At 44.7% G+C, this 22,662-nt stretch overlaps 1 protein-coding gene across 2 annotated transcripts in view; it reads left to right on the forward strand.

The window, feature by feature from the left end:
• Window positions 1-22,662, forward strand: part of STAC3 (SH3 and cysteine rich domain 3) — a 105,085-nt gene that overhangs the window by 67,085 nt on the left and 15,338 nt on the right. For both annotated transcript variants that reach the window (XM_066584444.1, XM_066584443.1), the window contains exons 5-7: window positions 11,611-11,708; window positions 14,188-14,251; window positions 14,664-14,713. In XM_066584444.1, coding sequence (XP_066440541.1) covers window positions 11,611-11,708; window positions 14,188-14,251; window positions 14,664-14,713 — 212 coding nt within the window. The remainder of the gene's footprint in view (window positions 1-11,610; window positions 11,709-14,187; window positions 14,252-14,663; window positions 14,714-22,662) is intronic.

Consider the following 22,662-nt stretch of genomic DNA (forward strand, 5'->3'; position numbering starts at 1 on the left):
GAGGGGGAAGGCAGGCACTTTGGGCTTGCGATTTTTTTTTTTTTCCTGTGCGGATGATCCGCAGTGTATTCGTGCGGAAAAAAAATTGCATCCGCGATCCCCAGCAAGCATTTACAAATAATTTCCGCACTGATACATGGGTCTTCCGCTGCAGAAGTCCGCATGCGGAAACTGCGTGTGCCGTGGACATGAGGCCCTAGGCTAGATTCACATGGACGTATTTGGGCGTGTATTTGCATGTGCAAAATTTACGCACAAAATATATAGGGAGAATAGAATCCATTGATTTCGAAGGGTTCATTTACATGTGTGGATCTCTCCTGCACATTTTGGTTGCATAAAAAGCAAAAATGCAACCTTCTTTATTTTCCTGCACATTTACGCACCAAAGTCCCCATAGAAGTCAATAGGGATGCGCAAATGTGCACACAATACGCTAGGAGATGTGTGATCCGCTGCATAATTCTGCTGGAGAAAGAACACATCTGGAGCTCATTAGATCAATTAGCCATTTCGATCACTGCGTCTTTGTATGCCACACACAAATAAACATGTCTTGCGGGCGCAAATACGCCAATGTGCGTGCAAAAAAGCACATTTCGTTATGCAAAAACACTGCACTCATGAGCGTGCTAATATGCATACACTCGTGTGAATCTGGCGCTTCACCTGTAGCGGAAATGCTGCAGAATTAGAGGGATTTCACACCTGCTGAGTGGAAAGCGAACGGACTCCATCAGAGTCAATGGGATCCATCTGGTGCTGTTCGGTTTCATCATAAGACAGACATTTGGCTGCTGGGATTTCCCTATCCTGCTTCCCGAATGGAGCAGGAAACCAGAACCCCCCCCCCCCATCCCGATGCAGATGTAAAACCACCCTAAGCAGCAGAGGATTTGAGCTACTGATTTTCAGTCGCTGAGGTCCTTCTTTGGGGGGCGGAGCGCTTCTTGGTGCAGCTAAAATTCCCCTGTTTACATGTGTCCATAGAAAACCATTGTTTCTAATAAGTTCAAATTTTTGGTGCTCTTACATTGCGTCAAAAGGACGCTCGTGTGAAAGAGCCCTAATTCTGCAGCATTTCCGCTTTGGGTGAACATGCTTGGGATTATGCATCACATGTTCAGGCCTCCACAAAATTCGCAATTACATTTTTAGTAACATCTTCTATATGATGAGCCCTGAGATATTCATGATTTAAAAATCACAACATTAAAAAACATACAAGGATGGAACTAATGGTTCTTAGAATCAATAGCTGCTTCTCAACTTTTAACCACAAGGTGGCACCATCACACTATAACATTCCTAATGCATTGCACACTACGGAGCTGGATTCAGAATGGGGCAGGATTATGTCTAGAAACTACTATTTATGGAGGCTGTGTCCACAATTGAGGGTTTTTAGGATATTTTTTTTAGTTAAAAAGACAAAAAGGTGATCACGGATGGAAACTATTCAGACTTCTGGGGCTGCGTACACTGTGGCTTTTCTTTAGCCATCAAAATATCCCACAGTGACGGTGATATTACTGTGATTTGTCTTTTGAAATGAAAGGGATACTATTGTTACTACTATGGCTGTCATTTGGGATCCATAAGGAACACCTCATGAAATGTAAAGTCTTATTAAGGCCTCATGTCCACGGGCAAAATATGATTTTAAATCCGCAGTGGATCACCCGCACGCGGATCCGCATCCCATGGGGATGCATTGACCACCCGCGGGTAGATAAATACCCGCGGATGGTCAATAAAAGTGAATTAAAAAAAATATGGAGCATGAAAAAAAATGGACATGCTCCATTTAGGTGCGGGTCTCCCACGCGGACGGCTCCTGCAGGCTTCTATTGAAGCCTATGGGAGCCGTCCGGATCCGCGGGAGACCTAAAATAAGAATAACTTTCCCGCAGCGGACCGTTCAGGTCTTCCCTTCTTCGCGGGCAGATCTTCTTTCTTCGGCCCAGCGGATGTGCCCGGCGCATGCGCGCGGCACGCTGCGGGCGTGCCGAGCACATCCGCCGACCGTAGAAAGAAGATCCGGCCGTGAAGAAGAGAAGACACGCACGGCCCGCAGCAGGTAAGTTTATTCTTATTTTCAGCGCTCATGTCCGCGGGGCAGGAGGGACCCGCTACCGATTTTACATGAAGAATCCGTAGCGGGCCTGATTTTCCCCGTGGACAGGAGGCCTTACTCTTTATTTAAAAATAATGTATAAAGTACAGACAACATTTACAATAAGATTAGTTCTGAGCAACAAATTAACGTTACACACAAATCGCGATGAGGTCACAAATGTGACGCTTCTTCGATACTTTCATATAGGAATTTACAATGGGGAATATATTTTACTATAATTTGCACGTGTGATGTCACTTTACTATAACTCACTTTGAAGTAAAGGCAGCTTACCTGACTGGAACCCCCATGTCATGTTATAATAGCTTCCATGTCTGCCAATTGTCATGGACTGAGTGAGCCAATGCCACATTTGGGGAGCTCTCCCAGGAGGCAGGAGATATGTCCTGCAGGGGTGCCAGGAGTCAAATAAAAAAAAACTACTTATACCCACCCCTTTTGCTCCCCATTCTGGTCTGCAAGGCTACTGTCCTTGCTGACTTCTGGGTAGCATGTGATTGCTGCAGCTAGGGTTGCCCCCTTTATTAGAAAAAAATACCAGCCAAGGTAAGAGGGGGTGTAGTTTTGCGTGTGGTTGGGGGCTTGGCTTATCGCAATTATATGTCCACCTCTGTTATTTTAGTAGCTTCAACTAGTAATTGTGTCCCCAATAGTAATAGTGCCCCAAAGAGTAATAGTGTCCCCAGAAGTGGCCATAATAGTAACATTGTCCTCACAAATGGCTCCAATAGTTACATTGCCTACAGTAGTAATAGTTCCTCCTGAAGTAGCCCCCAATAGCAACAGTGCCCCAAAGAGTAATAGTGTCCCCAGAAGTGGGCATAATAGTAACATTGCCCTCACAAATGGCTCCAATAGTTACATTGCCCATAGTAGTAATAGTTCCTCCAGAAGTGTCCCCAATAGCAACAGTGCCCCAAGACGTGGCCCCCAATAGTAACAGTGCCTACTGTAGTAATAGTTCCCCCAGAAGTGATCCCAATAGCAACAGTGCCCCAAGAAGTGTCCCCCAATAGTAACAGTGCCTACGGTAGTAATAGTTCCCCCAGAAGTGTCCCCAATAGCAGCAGTGCCAACAGAAGTGGCTGGAATAGTAACATTGCCCTCACTAGTGGCTTCAATAGTAACAGTACCCCATTGGTAACATTGCCTGCAATGGTAATAGTTTCTCCAAAAGTGGCCCCAATAGTAACAATGCCTTTACTAGTGGCTCTAATAGTAACAGTGCCCGCAGTAGTAATAGTGCCCCCTGAAGTGGCCCCGATAGTAAAATTGCTCTCACTAGTGGCTCTAATACTAACAGTGCCTCATGTAGTAGCCCCAATAATACCAGTGCCTGAGGTAATAATAACAGCCCCAGAAGTGACCCCAATAGTAACAGTGCCTCTAACAGTAATAGACCCTGATCCTTTTGCCCTACCCACTTTTAACCTATGGTCAGACAGCAAGCTAGCACCATCCAGTATATCACTCACTCTGTCTAGCTGCCGTCCAGCCACCCTTGGTGTAATCAAAGGCTATGACCCCTGACCTCTTCTCCAATCATACAGGAGGTAGACACTGGTAGGAGAGATCCGAGGTCACAGGCTCTGATTACAACATAGGCAGGCAGATGGGAGCTGGGTTGTCTCCTGGCTGCAGGTGTTCTCAGCTGACATTTATTTTTTTACAGGCCATTAATATGGCCAGTAAAAAATAATACCGCCAGTGGCCTTCATACTTGATCACCAGCCTGGTGGCAACCCTAGCTGCAGTGAGTACCTGGCCTTACAATACCAACAATGAGAGAGGGGATTGGTCACAGTGATCACATGATTGTGCAACCCAGAAAGTGAGCAGAGGACAGTAGCACAGCAGACCAGAGCGGTAAGCTAAAGGGGTGAGTATAAGCAGTTTTTTTTTCCATTTTACACCATAAGGGCGCATTCAGACGACCGTATATCGGCTGGGTTTTCACGCCCAGCCGATATACTGCATCTCTCTCTGTAGGGGGTGAAGGCTGGAAGAGCTGGGAACAGTGCTCTGAGCTCCCGCCCCCTCTCTGCCTTCTCTCCACCCCCTCTCTGCCCCTCTGCACTATTTGCAATGAGAGGAGGCGGAACAAGGGTGGGGCTAAGTGCCGGGAATTAGCTCCGCCTCTTTCCCGCCTCTCCTCATTGAAAATAGTGCAGGGGGTGGAGAGAAGGCAGAGAGGGGGCAGGAGCTCAGAGCACTGCTCCTGGATCTTCCAGCCTCCTCCCCCTGCAGAGAGGGACACCGTATATCGGCTGGGCGTGAAAACCCAGACGATATACAGTCATCTGATTGCACCCTAAAAGTGGGCATGCAGCCTCCTATAAATGGCCTCAGCAGTCACCTGCCATTCATAGATCCCTAGGATCCCTATGAATCTGTAGGGATCTATGATGCTGAAAGCACGCTGCGTTTTTTTTTTTACGCAACCGAACTACACAGGGAAAATACGGACATGTAAACGAACCTGTTAAAATCAATGGTTTATATTCTCTGCGTATTGCCTGTGCAAATTTTGCACTGCGCAAACACGCCCTTGTGAACTTAGCCTTAGGGCTTATTCAGACGACCGTATTTAAACAGTTATTTCGAATCGTAAAAAAAAGCGTACCCAAAACGCGAACACGCAAAGCATTGGATTTCAATGGGTTTATTCAATCGAACGTTTTTTTCTGCGTAAAATATACGTGCGTGAAAAAATAGGACCAACGCAACCACTTTCAGCTGTCTTTTTTGTACGGCTCTGTAGCAGGGCAATGTTAGAATAGCCTGCAAGAGGGTGCTAGATAGGCATTCTGTCACCTGCAAAATGGAATGTAAAGGTTAATACCTGATGGGTGTAGCAGGAAATGGCTACAAAACAGCCAGTTCCTGCCAGAACCAGGGGAAGTTACAGCTTGGCAGTGCAGGACAGGCTGCAAGCTGAGGCCCAGTGTGGACCAGTTGGGCCCATCACCCTGTCTGACAGAGGAAGACGCCCTCCAGACACCCCAGGAGGGGTTAGGGACAGGACCCTGTGGGTTGTGAACCCCAAACTATTTTGGACTGTGTATGATTTATTTGTTATGTTGTAAATAAATGCTGGCAGGCGCCAGTCTTAAAAAGAAACCACGTCTCATGAAGAATTTCTACATGTGTGGTGGCCATTTTCCAGTCTGAGAGGTCAGCGATCCGCAGGCAAGGGACCCCAACTTGCCACAGGCTCATTAAAAGATACATCTTGACCTATCTTTTGCCGTATTAGGCCTCCTGCACACAGGCGTATTTGCTTTGCGGAATCTGCGACGGGCATCCGCCTCCGGACTCCGCAGCAAATACAACCCATAATATTCAATGGCAAAACGCCATTCCATCTCCATGAGCGGAAATCGGTTGCGATTTTCCACTCATAGAGAATAAACCGAAGAATGCTGCGATTTTGTACAGGTTACACACGGCCAGCTTCCATTGAAGTCAATGGAAGCCGACCGTCCGGCGGCACTTGCGCAGTGAGCGCTTCATTGGGTCAAAAAGTCGTTCATGCAAATATACGCTGAGTACGGGCGAACGTAAAAACACATCCGGTCGTGTGAAGGAGGCCTTAGTAAAAGCTAGAAGCACGGAGAACCTTGTCATCTCATCTCTTGCGCACATTGTTATTCTCATCATGAAGAGCGTTTCACGATCGAAGCAAATCCTGTTCAGTAGTTTACATTTCACAGATGCACATTAAATTAATGCTATCAGTTCGCCGTTGCACATAGGAGAGGTTATCCGTAATTGGAAGGACGGGAAAGTGGCTTTGTTGAAGATTTCTTCTAATTGTTCACACAAGTGTTAGGAGAAGCGAGTTATTTCTGTGCTTTCATTTAATTGTCTTATTAATTAGAACATTCTGTTTGCTGTTTGGGTGAGAAATGTCCTGTGGCTTGTTGGAAGTGAATGGAGATATCATTGCAGGCTGCCAGGAACAGCTTTACGCTTATGAGGAATGATATTGGTTTATGTTCTAACCGAGGGTGAATAACATTTGTATAAGAAGCGCAAAAGTGGTTTCTTAACGATTAATACTTAAGGGTTCCTTCACACGAGGGAATTTGCTCAGCTAACTTACACGAGCAAAAAAAATCGTGACCATTAGAACCAACGGTTTACTATTCGAGATGAGCGAGTATACTCGCTAAAGGAAATTGCTCGAGCGAGCATTGCCCTTAACGAGTACCTGCCCGCTCGAGACTGAAGGTTCGGGTGCCGGTGCGGGGGAGCGGTGAGTAGCGGCAGTCAGCAGGAGGGAGCGGGGGGGAGAGAGGGAGAGAGAGATCTCCCCTCCGTTCCACCCCACTCTCCCCCGCAGCTCCCTGCCCGCTGCTGGCACCCGAACCTTCCATCTCGAGCGGGCAGGTACTCGCTAAAGGCAATGCTCGCTTGAGCAATTGCCTTTAGGGAGTATACTCGCTCATCTATATTTACTATGGAAATGATCAGATGAAGGAATTTTAGCCGCGCAAAAAAATTGCATCTAAAAATGCAGGACATCAGTGACTGAAATTGAGCAACTAAATTCTCTGTTGCGCAAAAATATAGGTCTTGACTAGAGATGAGCGAACGTACTCGGATAGGCACTACTCGTCCGAGTAATGTGCCTTATCCGAGTACCGCTGTACTCGTGCAGAAAGATTCGGGACGCTCCGCTGCTGACAGGTGAGTCGCAGCGGGGAGCGGGGCAGAGCGGCCGGGAGAGAAGGAGAGAAAGATCTCCCCTCCGTTCCTCCCCGCTCTCCCCTGCAGCTCCCCGCTCCGCAGCGCGTCCCGAATCTTTCTGCACGAGTACAGCGGTACTCGGATAAGGCACATTACTCGGACGAGTAGTGCCTATCCGAGTACGTTCGCTCATCTCTAGTCTTGACCTATTTTTGGTGTGCAAAGTGCAGGAGTTTCCATAGACTCCTATGGGGAGTGGAAAAAAAGAGGGGGGGAGTGAATTGTTCCTTGCCACTAAATCCAGAAGCACTGTGTCCCTGCGGGGATGAAGGGAAGTCCCACAGTAGAGGATTCCCTTCATCCCCATGATGGGGGTTCCCTTAATCTCCCTGGGGATTCCCTTCATCCCTGCAATGAGAGGAAGCCTTAAGGAGATGAAGGGAAGCCCAGTGGTGGGGGACTCCCTTCATCCTCATGGCAGGGGTTCTCTTTATCTTCCTGGGGGTTCCCTTCATCCCCACAATGAAGGGAAGACACAGGGAGATGAAGGAAAGCCCAGTGGTGGGGGACTCTCTTCGTCCTCCTGGCAGGGGTTCCCTTCATTGCCCCAGGGCTTCCTTTTATCTCTCTCTCTAGCTACGCATTTTTTCTGCAACACGCTGCTCCTTAATGGGTGATTTTTACGCTAACGAAGCTCCGGACTCAACTGAGGAAAAAGTCCATTCATGTGATTTTTGCGCAGTTAGCTGCGATTTTTTTTTTTTTGCGCACAGAATTTTTGCGCAATTACGTCCCTTGTTTGAATGAGCCTAGATAGGAAAAAAATAACTGCGACATCCCACCACACAATCAGCACAATACAGCCAAAGCTACTCGTAGATGCGTGTAAAATCCTCCCACCTATATCCCCATGGGATTACAAGGTCAATAACTCGTAACTGTCATTATTATGTCAGCCAAATTGCCAATGTTACATGTGTTATTTTACACTGAGTGCCAATACTGCACTAAAAATTGTGTGAATGAGCAATTCTTCACACGTTGAAGACCCGAGCTTAATGCGCGTACAAAATGGTGCATACACCGGAGCAGCATGTTGCTTGAAAAAAGGAGCTTCAGTATTTTTCCACAGCAGGGAAAGAGAGAGCGGGATTATGGGGATCCCCAAGAGATATACCCATAGTGCAGAGAAAGAGGGGGCGTGGCTAGAGGGAATCCCTGAAGGATATCCCTCTAGTGCAGAGAGAGGAGGCGGGGCTACAGAGCTTCTTACAGGGATTCCCCATAGCAAAGAGAGAGGGGGCAGGCTAGAGGAAGGATCACTCTAGCCCACCCTCTCCCCACGCACACAAGGAAGCCCTCTAACCCTACCTCCCTCTCTTTCCCTGCGATGGGGAAATCCCTTGTGGAGAGGGGTGGAGGGAGTCTCCTACTGCCCCCCCCCCCCTCCCATCTGCTGGGGAATTGCCCAGCAGCAGGGCTAGAGGAGTTCCCCGCTGCTTACAGCGAGACATTTAAACTTGCTGTCCAGAAGCATATTTTAAATGTGCTGCTGTAAACTCCTGTTAGTCCCCGCCGGGATTAAGGGAACCCCCATGGAGATGAACAGAATCCTGGGGCTTCCCCTCATCCCTGCAGGGACTAACAGGAGTTTACAGCAGTAAATTTAAAATGTGCTTCTGGGTGTAGCAGTGCCCCTGCTGTTTGTCAGAAATCTTTGTAGTGACTTGTAATCTTGTGGTGGTTTTTCTCCAATTACCAAAATTATTTCTGCTGCGATTTTCTTCTGTGACATAGGGCTCATTCATAAGCATGAGTACAATTCTGCGAGTCTCGCAGCGTTGAACTCATCGCAGCTCATTCACTCTGCCAGCAAAGATCGCATATAGGCTGCCATGGGCACTGCGCATGCCCGGGATTCTAACGTCACGGACATGCATGCGCAGGGAGGCTTTTTTCCCCCAAATTCACCGCTTTGTGCAGAGAGTGGCTGCGTATTAAAAAACACTTATTAATGGATACATGAAAAATAACTAAATTGGCCCCTGTGGGGTTGTAGTTGCTCTTTATTTGCACTTTATTTCAAGGCTCTATTCCCATTTTCATTTTTGCGTTCCATCACGAATTCTGTTAGTTTTCACAGCAAGAATAACGCAGTCCGCAGTAATAATCTTGCTTTCAAAAATGCTTAAACCCCAACAACAACAACCTGATGGATATCATTATTGGGTTTATTGAGATTTGTTGGAACTAGAGATGAGCAAGTATACTCGCTAAGGCACATTACTCAAGCGACTAGTGCCCTAGCCGAGTATCTCCCCGCTTTTCTCTAAAGATTCGGGGGCCGGCGGGGAGTGGCGGAGGAGAGCGGGGAGGAGCGGAGGGGAGATCTCTCTCTCCCTCTCTCTCCCCCGCTCCCCGCCGCAACTCACCTGTCTCCCCCGCCGGCCCCCGAATCTTTAGAGATGAGCGGGGAGATACTCGGCTAAGGCACTACTCGCTCGAGTAATGTGCCTTAGCGACTATACTCGCTCATCTCTAGTTGGAAGCCAATAAAAAATGGAACTGGTAAACTGTGATGCCGCACTATAAACAGAAGCCATAAAACTAGTGGAAACAGAGCCTGAAATATATGCAATAGCACCAAAGCTTCAGTAAGGCCCCCTTCATATGAGCGTATGCACATTGGCTCAACTTTCTTGTGTGCGCATCAGCGTATTTTACTGTACTTTTCGCGCCCCAAGGCATGTTCATTTGTGCGCAGGACACAATGATGCACCCATTAAAATGCCCAATTAGTCTAACGAGTTCAGGATGTGTTCTTTTTCCAGCGGAATTATGCAGTGTTTCACACATCACCTTGCATGTTGCATGCCCCCTATTGACTTCTATGAGGACCTTTGGTGCACAAATACACAGAAAAATAGAACAAGTTCCTATGTGCTTTTTCTCGACTGAAGTATTTTCCTGCACATTTCGGTCATGAAAAAAACAAAACGCAGCATGCTCTAATTACTGCGCAGCAAAAGTCTCCATAGAATTCAATTGGGGTGCACAGATGTGTGCAAAATATGCTAGGAGCTGTGTGCGACACTACGTAATCGATGAGGAAAAAAGATAACACCTGGAACTCACAAGACTAATTAGCCACTTCAATTAATGTGTATTTTTTTGCCGCATGCAAATGCACATGTCTTAGTGTGCAGAAGAAGGACAGTAAATACGCCGATCCAGTCAAGAATAAGAACGATTACAGGTTACAAGGAAATGGGTACAGAAAATAGAAACAAGGCCGTGGATTAAAATAGACTGGACATCCCCTGACCGCCTGAAAGGCGGTGGTAGTGGGGGTCTCTGATCATGCCATATGTAAAAAGGGCCTTAATTCTTACATCTCTGAGGCTCAAGTATATGAGAGTCCCCAAAGTGGTCAGTGGAACAAATAATAGAATACTGACCTTATTCTCCAGCAACCACCCTCCTTGGATGGCATTTGTGGCCAATATACACTATCCTACCAAAACTAATCGGACACGTGAGCAAGAATCAAAAGTAGTATTTATTTCCGGATGTTAATACTCAGTGGGTCCTCCTTTGGCCCCAATGATATTGGATACTCTTCGTGGTATACTTTCTACTAAAATTTAATACACATCTGCTGGTATTTTCCTCCATTTATCCCGCAAACGTCTGGTGAGTTCTCTCATGGACGCAGTTCATATTTCCTGACCTGACATTTCAGTTCATCCCAAATATGTGCGGTAGGGTTCAGGTCGGGACTCTCTACAGGTCAGTCTCATCATGGAACAACCATATCCACAAACTAACGTAAAACAGTGTTGGATTTGTGACAAGGTGTGTTGTCTAGTTGGAAGTATGGCTGACCATTCCCAGGGTATTACCCATTGCCGCTACGCCTCTGTGTTCATTGTTGCCACTGCAACCAATGGACGAAGCTCATGCCAGACTATAATGGACACCATACTTAACTGTTGGCACAACACACTCAGGCAAAAGATGTTCCCCAGACATCCTGCACATCCAGGCACCTCCATCTGATTTGAAAAAGAATGTAGGAGTCCAGCAGCAATCCAAAAAGATCCAAGTTTTGGATCGAAACGTTGCTGCTTTTGTCTCCTTTGTCTTGGGATCAATAAACACAGCTTTGGATTAAGTAAAAATCGCCTCTTTTTGGATTGCTGCTGGACTCCTACATTCTTTGCCATTACCTTGAGAGTTAGGATTCAGCTTTTTGCTCCAGCGTGCAACCATGGTTTTTCTACCGAATACCGCTCTTTGGGGGCAAGTGCCGCAACTATTTGAAATATTTCTTCCATCTGATTTGAAGACGGAGTAGTGTGACTCGTCACTCCATTCAACGTTCATCCATTGCTCAACTGTTCAATGATGACGCTCCTTGCACCATTGTAGACATTGTGCTTTGTGATGGATGACTTGTATGAAGCAGCATAAGCTGTATATCCAATAGCTTGCAGTTCCTGCCAAATACTGTATCTGACACCTCCAAGGGTCTGCATCTTATGTAGCGTGGTTTAGGATCTTTGCCATGCTAATAAGACACAATCCATTCTACCAATAGCGGTGTGCAAATACTTTTGGCAGGATAGTGCGAATAGTGGAGGTTTCATGTTCTAATTTAGTTACCCTCACCTTGGTTTGATATTAAGCTCATAGGGGTTTTAAGCATGAGAAAGCTGAGTAGTCATGTCTCAGAGAATATACAGTACAGTATACTTATATTTCCATCTCTATCACAGCTGCTGCCAATCGCACAGATCCTGTGTTTGATACCCTAAGAACTGGAGTCATCATGGCAAATAAAGAAAGAAAAAAAGGACAGGATGACAAGAAAAATGTGAGTAATCTAGATAAGTATGTGCTAAAGTGGTGGTCAAGTTACTTATTTTTGTAAATTTACTTTTGAAAGGTTTTTAACATTTGAATAAAATAGCAGTAAATCTACACTGATCGATCACTACTCAACAACAGATTGTCCACCTCTTTGGGTCATGACAGCTTTCACACATCGGGAAACAGATCCCACGAGGTGGAGAACATCCTCCATCCTCGACTAGAACCATACCCACTACAGCAGCTCCGTTAATTGGTAGATGTTTTGCAGATAAGTGAGAGCAGATCTCACAGCCCTTTTCAATATATCCCAAACATGTTCATTGGGGTTACAGTCTCGTGAGTTTGGAGGCTAAGACAATATAGAGAATTCATTGTCATGTTCCTCCAACCACTCCCTAGTGATCCCAGCTTGATAATATGGAGTGTTATCCTGTTCGAAGATGGCACTGTCATTGGGGTTTATTTATATTGTCCATCTCACAGAGCCAATGTTAATCTACGAAGCTTTTCAAATGCCTACATAAAATATGCACATATTTCAGCTTGCTTTACTTTTAACTATTTTGCAGGTGTAAATTGTCTGTTGAAGTCTATGTACAGTCTTAGGCCTGTTCCACACAATCGATGCGTTTTCACACTGGTCGAAAAACACGTGACCTAGACCCTTGACGTAATCTTTCCAAACACGACTCATTTCCTGCACTACATGAAAATTTGTTTGTAGCCCCTTAGACCACTCTCTCACACACACAAGCTGCTTTTTACCGGTAATAATGCGGCGTCCCAAGCACTCAGTGCTAACCGACGTACAAGGCTCCCATTGATTTTAATGGGGTTACTCAGACCTGAGCTTGAATGCGGTGTTTCTAACACTGCGATTTACAAGAGCCGTCTGTTCTATTTTTGCATTTTTTTTAATGCACCTCCTCACCCATCACAATGATGGGGATCATTGAAAAGCACTGTACCATGCGTTCAAAAACGCCACTCGAAATTGCAGTAAAAATGCCATGATTTTGAGCTGCGTTTTCTGAATGCATGTGTGAGAGGGGCCTTAGGGTGCGTTCATGTTTTTTGCTGTACTTTTGAACCACAATTAAGAGAAACACATTAAAAAAGATAGATAGGGAGATAGATAGATATGAGCGATAGATTGATTGATTTGAGAGAGATAGATATTGCGGGTTTTTTTCACCTAGTGTAGCTAGGGCTTTTTTTCGGTGGAGGGCTTATATCTTAAGCCCCCCCCAAAAAAAAAATCAGGATAGGGCTTATTGTCAGGGTAGGTCTTATTTTCAGGGAACACAGTACATGCATACATATCGCAGGGCCTGGACCACTTATCTGGGTGAGGAGAGCAGCAGGGCACACAGACACGGCTACCATACAGCAGGAGGCAGGACCAGCAGGATGGCATCATTATACTGCTCCACTCTGCTTTGGCTTACTCTCTGGCTGGTGGCACTGCGACCATCCGTTAATGCACTGAATATGCATTGGTTTATGGCAGAGGGTGGCCTCTGGACCCCTTAGCGCAGGGGCCTGGTTGCCATTGTGACCCCTGTGACCCCTGACGGTACGCCTGTGGCCGCTATCTAGTGTGTTTCCTGTTCCTCCTTAGAAGATAGTCCAATCATAGTATCAGTGTTACAGATCCGTAATACAAATGTTGACATATAGTATGTTTGCTATACGGTCTATAAATAAAGCTTTTATGGGTTTGCATTCTGCATATAAACATAAATGTTCATGTGAAATAGGTCTTAAAGCCCTTTTACATGGGACGATTATCGTTCAGAGTTGTTCAAATCCACGAGAACAAATGAGAAGAGGACATGTTGAGATTATTTGCACACGGACCCTCATTTTATATGAAAAAATCATACATGTAGATAGCCTCATAGGCTATAATAGGGCTGTGTGATATCTGTGAAATACATCAACAGCACACAAGACGAGAGTACATCTCAAGCCAAAAATATGGCTGTGTATCTTTGGCGTTACACATAATACATGGACATGATATTGTATGCTGCCCTAGCTCTGTACCAAGGCAGAGTGGCTTAGTTTCACTCCATGGAGCATATGCCAGCCTGACCTCCCCAAACCAACACCCTTGCTTAGACATATTGCCATCTTGGTTTTACATCCGTGTCTGTATATAATGCATCCTACCATTATGCCCCATACCCTACTTTATCAGTTTCAGTTGCGTCATTAATCGGTGCAGAATTTCTCTTTTATCTGGATTCTTTCAATAACTCTCCTGGGAAATGAAGTTCAAACTTTTCCAAGGTCTTTTTCCGACTTTCATTCTTGTGCAAATGAGAACGGCGCTTGACTGGAAAATGAGCCCGGCACTGATATGATAATTGTGCTGTTATGTGCTATGAAGTGTAGGGATAAAAGCAAAATATTCTGATTAAAATTGCCCTTGTTTTATCTTTCTGTATGTACATGACTGTGTTCTTTCCTCCCAGCCTGCTGCTATGATTGATGAAGAACCAGAGCCCCCAAAACAAGAGGAAGGAAAGCAAGAAGGAGGTGAGTGTCGTCCCTCATGGTCTTTGATGGTGGACATCTAATAGGCTTTAGAGAATGTGGATTTACCATACCCCGCTAGTGTCCAATTGTGTCTGAAATATTTTTGTAATGAGTGTTATTATCTTCAGTTCACCTTAGAGCCTGCGGAGAGTTATATGTCAAAAGAACAGTATAGCCATATTAGTTGCTCTCTGTAACATCCTCCCTGACGTGAAGGTCAGTCTTATGATTCTGCAGAAGGTCAATCCAGCCTTTTATCCTCTCCAGGGAGATAATGAGCACCAATTATAAATGAGTAATCATAATTGCAAATCCCATGTTTTAATTGTTTCTGAAAAGAGCTTTGAGGACTCGAAAAGAAATGTGCTACCACAAGTGTCATTCCCACCACTGTTGTCTTGTTTAATCCTAGATGCTCCTGATGGTGACAAGAAAGGAGATAAAAATGCGCAGGATGCAAAGGTAATTGCCGTTTTTCAAATGCGTCACCTTCCTCTAAGAGGTGAATGAGCAAAGTCAGCTAAATGTAACACCGAGTGCAAAGGGGCATTTATTGTAACAGTTTAGAGAAGAATACGAAAAGGAACCCGCTGATAGAAATGTTAAATATTAAACAATACGAATGGTAAATGGATGGATTCAACAGTCAATAAGAAAAAAGAAACACATCAATCAATGTCATTGGGTAAAATCAAATTCACACTGTTAGGCTACATGCACATGAGCGAGAATCTCGCGGGAGTTTTTTTTTTTTCCCTTACAGCAATGTTGCAAAGTAAAGAATTGCTGCATGTCCGATCTTTTGGCGTTTGCGTGGAATGCCCCGCCCATTGTTTTTAATAGGGCTTTAAAGAATTCGCAGGACACTTGCATGCCATGCAATGTGCATACGAGTGCGATGCAGTGAAATTGCAATCTTTTAGCCTGTGTGAAACGCGCCTGTGGATTGCAATAACACAGAAGTGTAAAACGCATGTAGGCAAGTGCAATATTGGACAGTGTTTCTTGCCCCAATATCGCGCTCGTCTGTGTGAATGTAGCCTTAAGGTGACACTGACATCAAAATGCCATAACCTGTGTTGGATCACTATAATAATGCATTGCACTACTTCTGTACTGCAGTGCATTATCACTCACAATAGTGATCACAGGCCATGGCAGATTTGGTTGCCATGCCAATCCATTGATCCTCCACAACTACATAGCGGAGGCCCGGTGATAACACAGAGGGAGCATGTTCCCTATGTAAAGTGATTTACACTGATCATGGTATATAAGGTGTTAACAGTGGGGATTGATGTTCTCACTGATCCCTGCTGTTGCAGCGGGAGGCTGGCTGTCAGACACAGGATGCAAGTTTACATCCTGTTGCGTTAACTATCACCCTGCCAGGACAAACATTTGCTGCGAGTGGCATTAAGGGGTTAACAAACTTCTGTGTGTTATGGCGTGTCAGCCAAAATCAGGAAGCGGACCGAGGATGGTGTCTCTATGTTAACTTGGTCTTTGTGGCCGTGTCTGGAGTACTGTGGAATGTCTATTTCCTGTTGCTTCAGAAGTTCCCTGGTGAGCCATGTGTTCAGAATCCCTCAATGTTTAATGTTCCCTTCTTCTGTGCTTCAATATCTCTTGTGGTGTATGAGCTGATTGGCTGACACAGAGGTGTTTCCCATAGCTGGCTAATCATCCATAACTATTCCAATTCAGCCCTCACTTGGGCACCGCTTATTTTGCTGTGTGTGTGTTAGAATCCTAGAATAATAGAGTTGGAAGGACCTTTACCATCTGGTCCAATCCCCCTGCACTAAATCATCCCAGACAGATATTTGATAGAACCATAAAATGGGTAGAGTTGGAAGAAATATATAAATCTTGTTATTTGTATAGCGCCAACTTATTGTGCAGTACATTCAGGTAATTTATTTACTACCCCACCCCCCACCAAGCTGGCTACTCATTTTATCGACCTATGGTGTGCAGACGCCTGAATCCCCTTTGTCCATTAGTGTGTGAATGCCTGAACCATGTTGTAGTGATTTCAGGCACTGGGTTGGAGCCTCAAGTGTAAAAGTCACAGGTCTGAAGAGTAATCAAGGAAGAGCTAGGAGTCAGCAACTGGAGGTTTCAGTTTGCGGTACAGATGGGTGAGGCAAGTAGCATAGTCAGAAGGGAAGCCGGAAGTCAGTATCAGGAGTTCTCGGGTTGCAGTACAGATGGATGAGGTGAGTAATGTAGTCGGAAAGGAAGCCAGAAGTCAGTATCAGGAGGTCTTACAGAAACAGCAGAAAAACAGGCAAGTGGGGCTTGATCAAATGGTGCTGTGGAGCAGAATAATCTCGCACTGAGGGAGTGGCAGGACCAAGCTTTTATAGGAAGTGCAATCAGAAACAGAGGCAGGATCAGGACCAGAAGGTAGGAAATAGGTAACTGGGATCAGTGAACAAGGCTGAGAGTCATGCAACGGAACTATCCACAGGCTGGATAGCTCAATAGTGAGAGCCACCATCTGGAGTGCAGCAGGTTCCTGGTTTGATTCCTGACACATGTCCTGTCTGTTTTGGCTGTGAGCTCCTGTGTTTTGTAAACCTTTACCTAGCCTTGTTAGCATTTCCATTTTCTATATGTCTTTCCCTATCTTCCATCTAGAGACAAGCTAGGTCCCCTAGGTTTGTGACGTTGGGCTGTCCTTATTGGTACAATCACCCTGCTTTTAGGCAGGAACCTCCAAGCCAATGTTGGTTAAGTATAGCATTCCCATTCCTGTCTTTTGGTGTAACCCATATTTTGTTGATATCATACATGTATGTATTGGTCCATTATGGACATTATCGAGTCATAGTTTGACATGTTGGTGATGTTCATGAGCGTCGCCATACTTATGCCCTGCACAAACGTAACACTCCATCATTGATTTTGTACTCAGTTCTTAAAACAACTGTACAATTAAAACAATACAAAACGAAAAACAGAAATAAATTTTCCTTTGAATTTATTTTTATTATATTATGATTAGAGGTCCGCGAAATATATGAAGAATTCTTCTTCATGTTCCCAAAGAGATCAGCCACCATTCTCTTTTCTCTTCCTCCTCCTCATAAACCTTTGTCTGGCATTTCAGTACTTGGCTACAGAAGAAGCCTTCTTACCTCTTCCCTGTCACCAAAGAACACTGAGCTCTGCCTCCTTGGCTTAGCTTTACCCACCAAGCGCATATCAGCTGGAAATGGAGAAAACCAGGAGGAAATCAACTCCAGTGTTTTATACCAATTATCGCCCTGTTTGTAAAAAGCATCAATCCCCTTTTTCTGAAATGGTAGTTCTTGTTCACGCTTAGCTTTTGAGCTGGTAACAAAAGACGTTGTCTCCAGGCTCCTCATACCCAACTATGCAGGAATAAAAGTGAAAAAACTAAGTCTTAGGCACAAGCTATATCTGAAGAGAAACATGGAAGCGATGAAAGGTGCAGAATAACTTTATTTATTGCCAGCAAATGATGCGTTTCAAGGCACTAGACCTCTTTTTCAAACCGCTGGACTGTGTAGGTTACAATATACAAGTGACAAAAGTTTGTGAAAAAAACCCAAAAGAGATGAAATACGGAAAGTCTTGAATTACAAAGCTGATTATATATGTATTTCAGTACTAATTCTTTATATATATATATATATATATATATATATATATATATATATATATATTGTATGTATGTGTGTGTGTATATATACACACATACACACACATATATATATATATATATACATACATATACACACGTGTGTATATATATATATATATATATATATATATATATATATGTATGTGTGTGTGTAAATTTATATATATAATGTATTCAAGAAATCTCATGCTTAAGAAGCTATTGAAATTATATAAAAATGTATTATGAAATAAAAAAAACATATTTCATAATACAACTAAAAGAAATCAAATCATTTTTTGCGCGTTTTAAGAAGAATCTATTATCAAATGTAAGTTCTTTCTTTATATGCTTATTGCATTTTCAGATTTGTTTTATTTGATGCATTAAGAGAATTTTTAAAAATATATTTAGTTATGTATTATTATGGGTTTTATGATACAATAGTAAGAAAATTACATCTAGTCCTTTGTATTGATTATTTTTATATGAAGTGGTTTTAGCTATGTGAATTGTTCACTTTTTTACACACAGAATTACACATTATGGTTTTTATTTCTTATAAAAGTATCATGGAATATGTTTTTTTCTTATTTTTATATATTTGTAATAGCTTCTTAAGCATGAGATTTCTTGATTATATTCTATAGATGTATTAACGAACATTCAATAATATATAGGAGGAATATTTCAGTACTAATTCTTTTGATATATATATATATATGGCCAACATTGTCGTTCAAGGCTTTCCATATTTTATCTCTTTGGTTTTTTTTTCACAAACTTTTGTATCCTACACAGTCCAGTGCTTTGAAAAAGAGGCCAATCGCCTCGAAACGCATCATTTGCTGGCAATAAATAAAGTTATTCTGCACCTTTCATCACTTCCACATTTATCTTCAGATAAAGTTTGTGCCCAAGTCCTAGTTTCCTGCACGTATTTGGCACTTTTTATAGTCTCCAGACCTATTAGTGTTATTAGGACGGCAGCAACCATATATATATATATGAGCCTCTATTTAGACAGGCAGCCTGGAGACATAGAGCTCTGCCAATTTTGTTTAGACACTTCCTCATACCCTACTATTTGCAGTAGTGACCCTATTGCCTCATACCCTGTCTAGACATCTAAGATATTTATCCTCCCTCTTTTTTAATGGTATCTTTCCCTTTTTTTTAAATCATGCTGTTATAACCCTGTTACTAATATAAAATATCTCGGGACTCATCCTGCGCTGCTACCAACCCTGCAATGATTCTCCTTTTATTTCTAAATTTCTGGTATATCAAAATGAATAAGGCAGCACAGCGAAAAGCCTCCAGGGACTGGACTTCAAGTCCACAGCAGGGACCAACCAAGTAGAAAACAAGCAGCGCTCCAAATTCTTCAATGAGATTGGCAAAGTTAATTCTTCCATGATTTTGCAGCAATGTTTTTATCTCCTCATTGGAGCTGTTTTCAGGCTTGGGAACTTTGAGTGCTAATATCAGTCAAACTTTAAGCTAGAGCTTCACGAAGACTTTGATTGCAAATCATGAAGATCATAATGTAACGATTGTCAATGTGGTCACATTGCAACACGCAACCTACTGTGACCTAAAACACAGCAGTTGTATGAAATCCAAACCCGCTGCTTTTTGGTCACAAGTCACATAAACGTTTTCGATCATAGAAGCTACAACTTGCTTGTGAGAAGTCTGGAGGGCGGTTGCTTTTTTTTTTTACAGCCAAACCATAACTCTAATAATTACGTGATGGCAAGTTGCAGACAAATTGCACAAATTTTTGGTCAAGTGACCAAAGTCGTTGCGTAGCCTAAGGCCTCATGTCCCGGGGAAAATAAGAATTAAAATCTGCAGCATTTCTCCCACACGCGGATCCGCGCCCCATAGGAATGCATTGACCACCCGCAGGTAGATAAATACCCGCGGATGGTAATTAAAAAATTTCTGGAGCATGAAAAAAAATGGACATGCTCCATTTTAGTGCGGATCAGGCGTGCGGGCACTCAGAGCACAGAGCTCAATTGATCTCCCGCATGAAAAATAAAAGATAATTACAGTGCATCCGCAGCCCAAATCCGCGTTACAAATCTGCAGCGGATCTGATTTTCCCTGTGGACATGAGGCCTTAGGCTTTATGTCCACGGCCCTAAAATCCGCAGCGTTTCTCCCGCATGCGGATCTGCGCCCCGTAGGGATGCATTGGACTTCCGCAGGTAGTTAAATACCTGCGGATGTCATTTTTCCCGTCAGACGCGGATCTGCGTGCGGGAAAAAAAATGGACATGCTCCATTTTCGTGTGGGTCTCCCGCGGGGACGACTCCCGCAGGCTTCTATTGAAGCCTATGGAAGCCGTCCGGATCCGCGGGAGACCCGTACCAGAATTAAACCCACCTGCTCCTGATGATGCGGATCTTCCTTCCTTCGTGGCCGGATCTTCTTTCTTCGGCACGGCGCATGTGTGCGGCATGCCGCTGGCGTGCCGAGCACATCCGCCAGGCCGAAGACAGAAGATCCGGCCGTGAAGGAAGGAAGATCCGCATCGTCCAGATCATGCATGGTGGGCGGTAATAGTGGCATGTAGACTCTAACACTCACCCAGAGAAAGAAAATCACAAGGAGTAAGGTCCAGGGAACATTGAGGCCAAGGAAGAAGTTCACCATCGTCACCACCTGCACGGCCAATCCATCTGGTAGTTGCCTATTGAGCTTTCTACTGACTTGATTATTGTGCAAATGGGGGTACCCTGTCCTGTTGGAAGATGAAACCTGGGATTTTCTGTTCCAGCTGCGGCAAAAGCCATATCTGTAGCGTCCAGGTTCGAAATTCCAATAATTGCTTCCTCATGAAAAAAGAAGGGGCTATACACTTTCCTACAGGTTATAGCGCAAAACACATTTACCTTGGGCCAGTCGCACCTATGCTCCACGTAGACATGTGGATTTTTTTCCTCCAGATTCTGACTTTACGTTTGATAACAACCTGAAAGGTGGAAGGCGGCCCCATCACTAAACATTAAAAGCTTCATGACACCATCACTTTCTATTACAGTTTGCATTCTTTCCTAGAAAGGACGTAGTGTTGCTTTGTTGTGCGGTTTGAGGGCCGGTAACAACTGCAGTCGGTATGGATAACATCGCAAATGTTTGAGCAGAATGTTCCACACAGTCGGCCTCAGGATGCCCATTTCTCTGCTTGCTCTGATGGTGGATTTTCCATATGAAAATGAAATTCCATCACACAAATTGTGTCACTTTTATTTTCCTCGAGATTACGTTGTTTGAGTAAGATTTCATGATCTTCAGTAATGATAAGATTGGAGCATTGCATCATTTTTTTGCAGGAAAGAGAGAAGACTAACCAGTACTATACCAATCTTAACCCCTTAACGACTGCCCCATCGGGAAACTACGTCCTCAGTAAGTGGGCTTTAATCCTAGAGGACGTAGTTTTATGCATCCTCTTTGGATTAATGCCCACTTGCCTGAGGACGTGACAGCTCCATGCTGTCGGTGCCCGCAGGTAGCCGACAGCATGGAGCTGTCATCCCAGGATGCGGGCAGTCCCCCCCGGTATTGCGATCGGCGATATCCAATGGATAGCGCCGATCGCAAAAAAGTAAAGAAAAGTGCCTAAAAAGTTAGATATTCAGCTGCCCTGAGGGATCGGATCCATCAGAGCAGCTGAAAATTCTTACCTGGCTTGTCGGCGGTGTCCCCCGGAGATCGGGTCCTCCCGGACCCGCCAGCGGTCTTCTGCGCATGCGCGCCAGGCGATGACGTCAGGCGCATGCGCAGAAGCCCGGGAGCCCCCGGCAAATTTGAAATCTCCTGGCTCCCGGCTCCTGAAGGTAGCCGGGAACCAGGAGGTGTTACCGGGGACCGCGGTGAGCGGTCCCCGGGCATGTGATCGCTGCTAACCATTGGATAGCGGCGATCGCAAAAAAGTTTTAAAAAAAAGTCAGTTTCACCTCCCCTCATGGATCGGATCCATGAGGGGAGGTGAAAATACTCACCTAAGTCCTCCCCGATATCCCGGGACCCGAATCCCCGCCTGCGCATGCGCGCCCGATGATTGACATCGGGCATGTGCACAGACGGGCTCGAGCCCCGGGAAATTTAAAATCCCTCTGCTGTTGGCTGCCATGTGTAGCCAGGAGCAGAGAGATTATACCGGGGACATGATTACTGTTATCCAATGAATGACAGTGATCATGTAAAGTTAAAAAAAAAGTGTAAAAAGTGAAAAAAAAGTGTAAAAGTAAAAAAAAAAGTTTTAAAAAAGTTAAAAAAGCTTGCGTTTCATCTCCCCCCACGGATCATATTCGTGAGGGAGGATGAAATGACGTACCTAAGGCCCGCGGATTTATCCGCGGACCTTACCCCAGCTTCTGCGCACGCGCCCGTCGCCAAAATGGCGGACGCATGCGCAAAAGCCGTGGATTGCCAGGATAATTTAAAATCTCCCTGCTCCTGGCTACAAAACTTTGCCGAGAGCCTGGAGATTTCACGGGGGCCGCGGTGAGCGTTTCCTGGTCACGTGTTCGCTGTTATCCAATGGATAATGGCGATCACGTAAAAGTAAAAAAAAGGTGAAGCTTCATCTCCCCTCACCGATGCAATCGGTGAGAGGAGATGAAACTTTTTACCGGAGGCCTCCGTATTTGCACCCCGACGCGATCTTCCTCCGTGAACTTACCCGGATTCTGCACATGCGACCGCTGGCAAAACAGCGAACACATGCGCAGGAGT

Source organism: Eleutherodactylus coqui, chromosome 1 (assembly GCF_035609145.1).
Source record: "Eleutherodactylus coqui strain aEleCoq1 chromosome 1, aEleCoq1.hap1, whole genome shotgun sequence".
Lineage (NCBI taxonomy): Eukaryota > Metazoa > Chordata > Amphibia > Anura > Eleutherodactylidae > Eleutherodactylus > Eleutherodactylus coqui.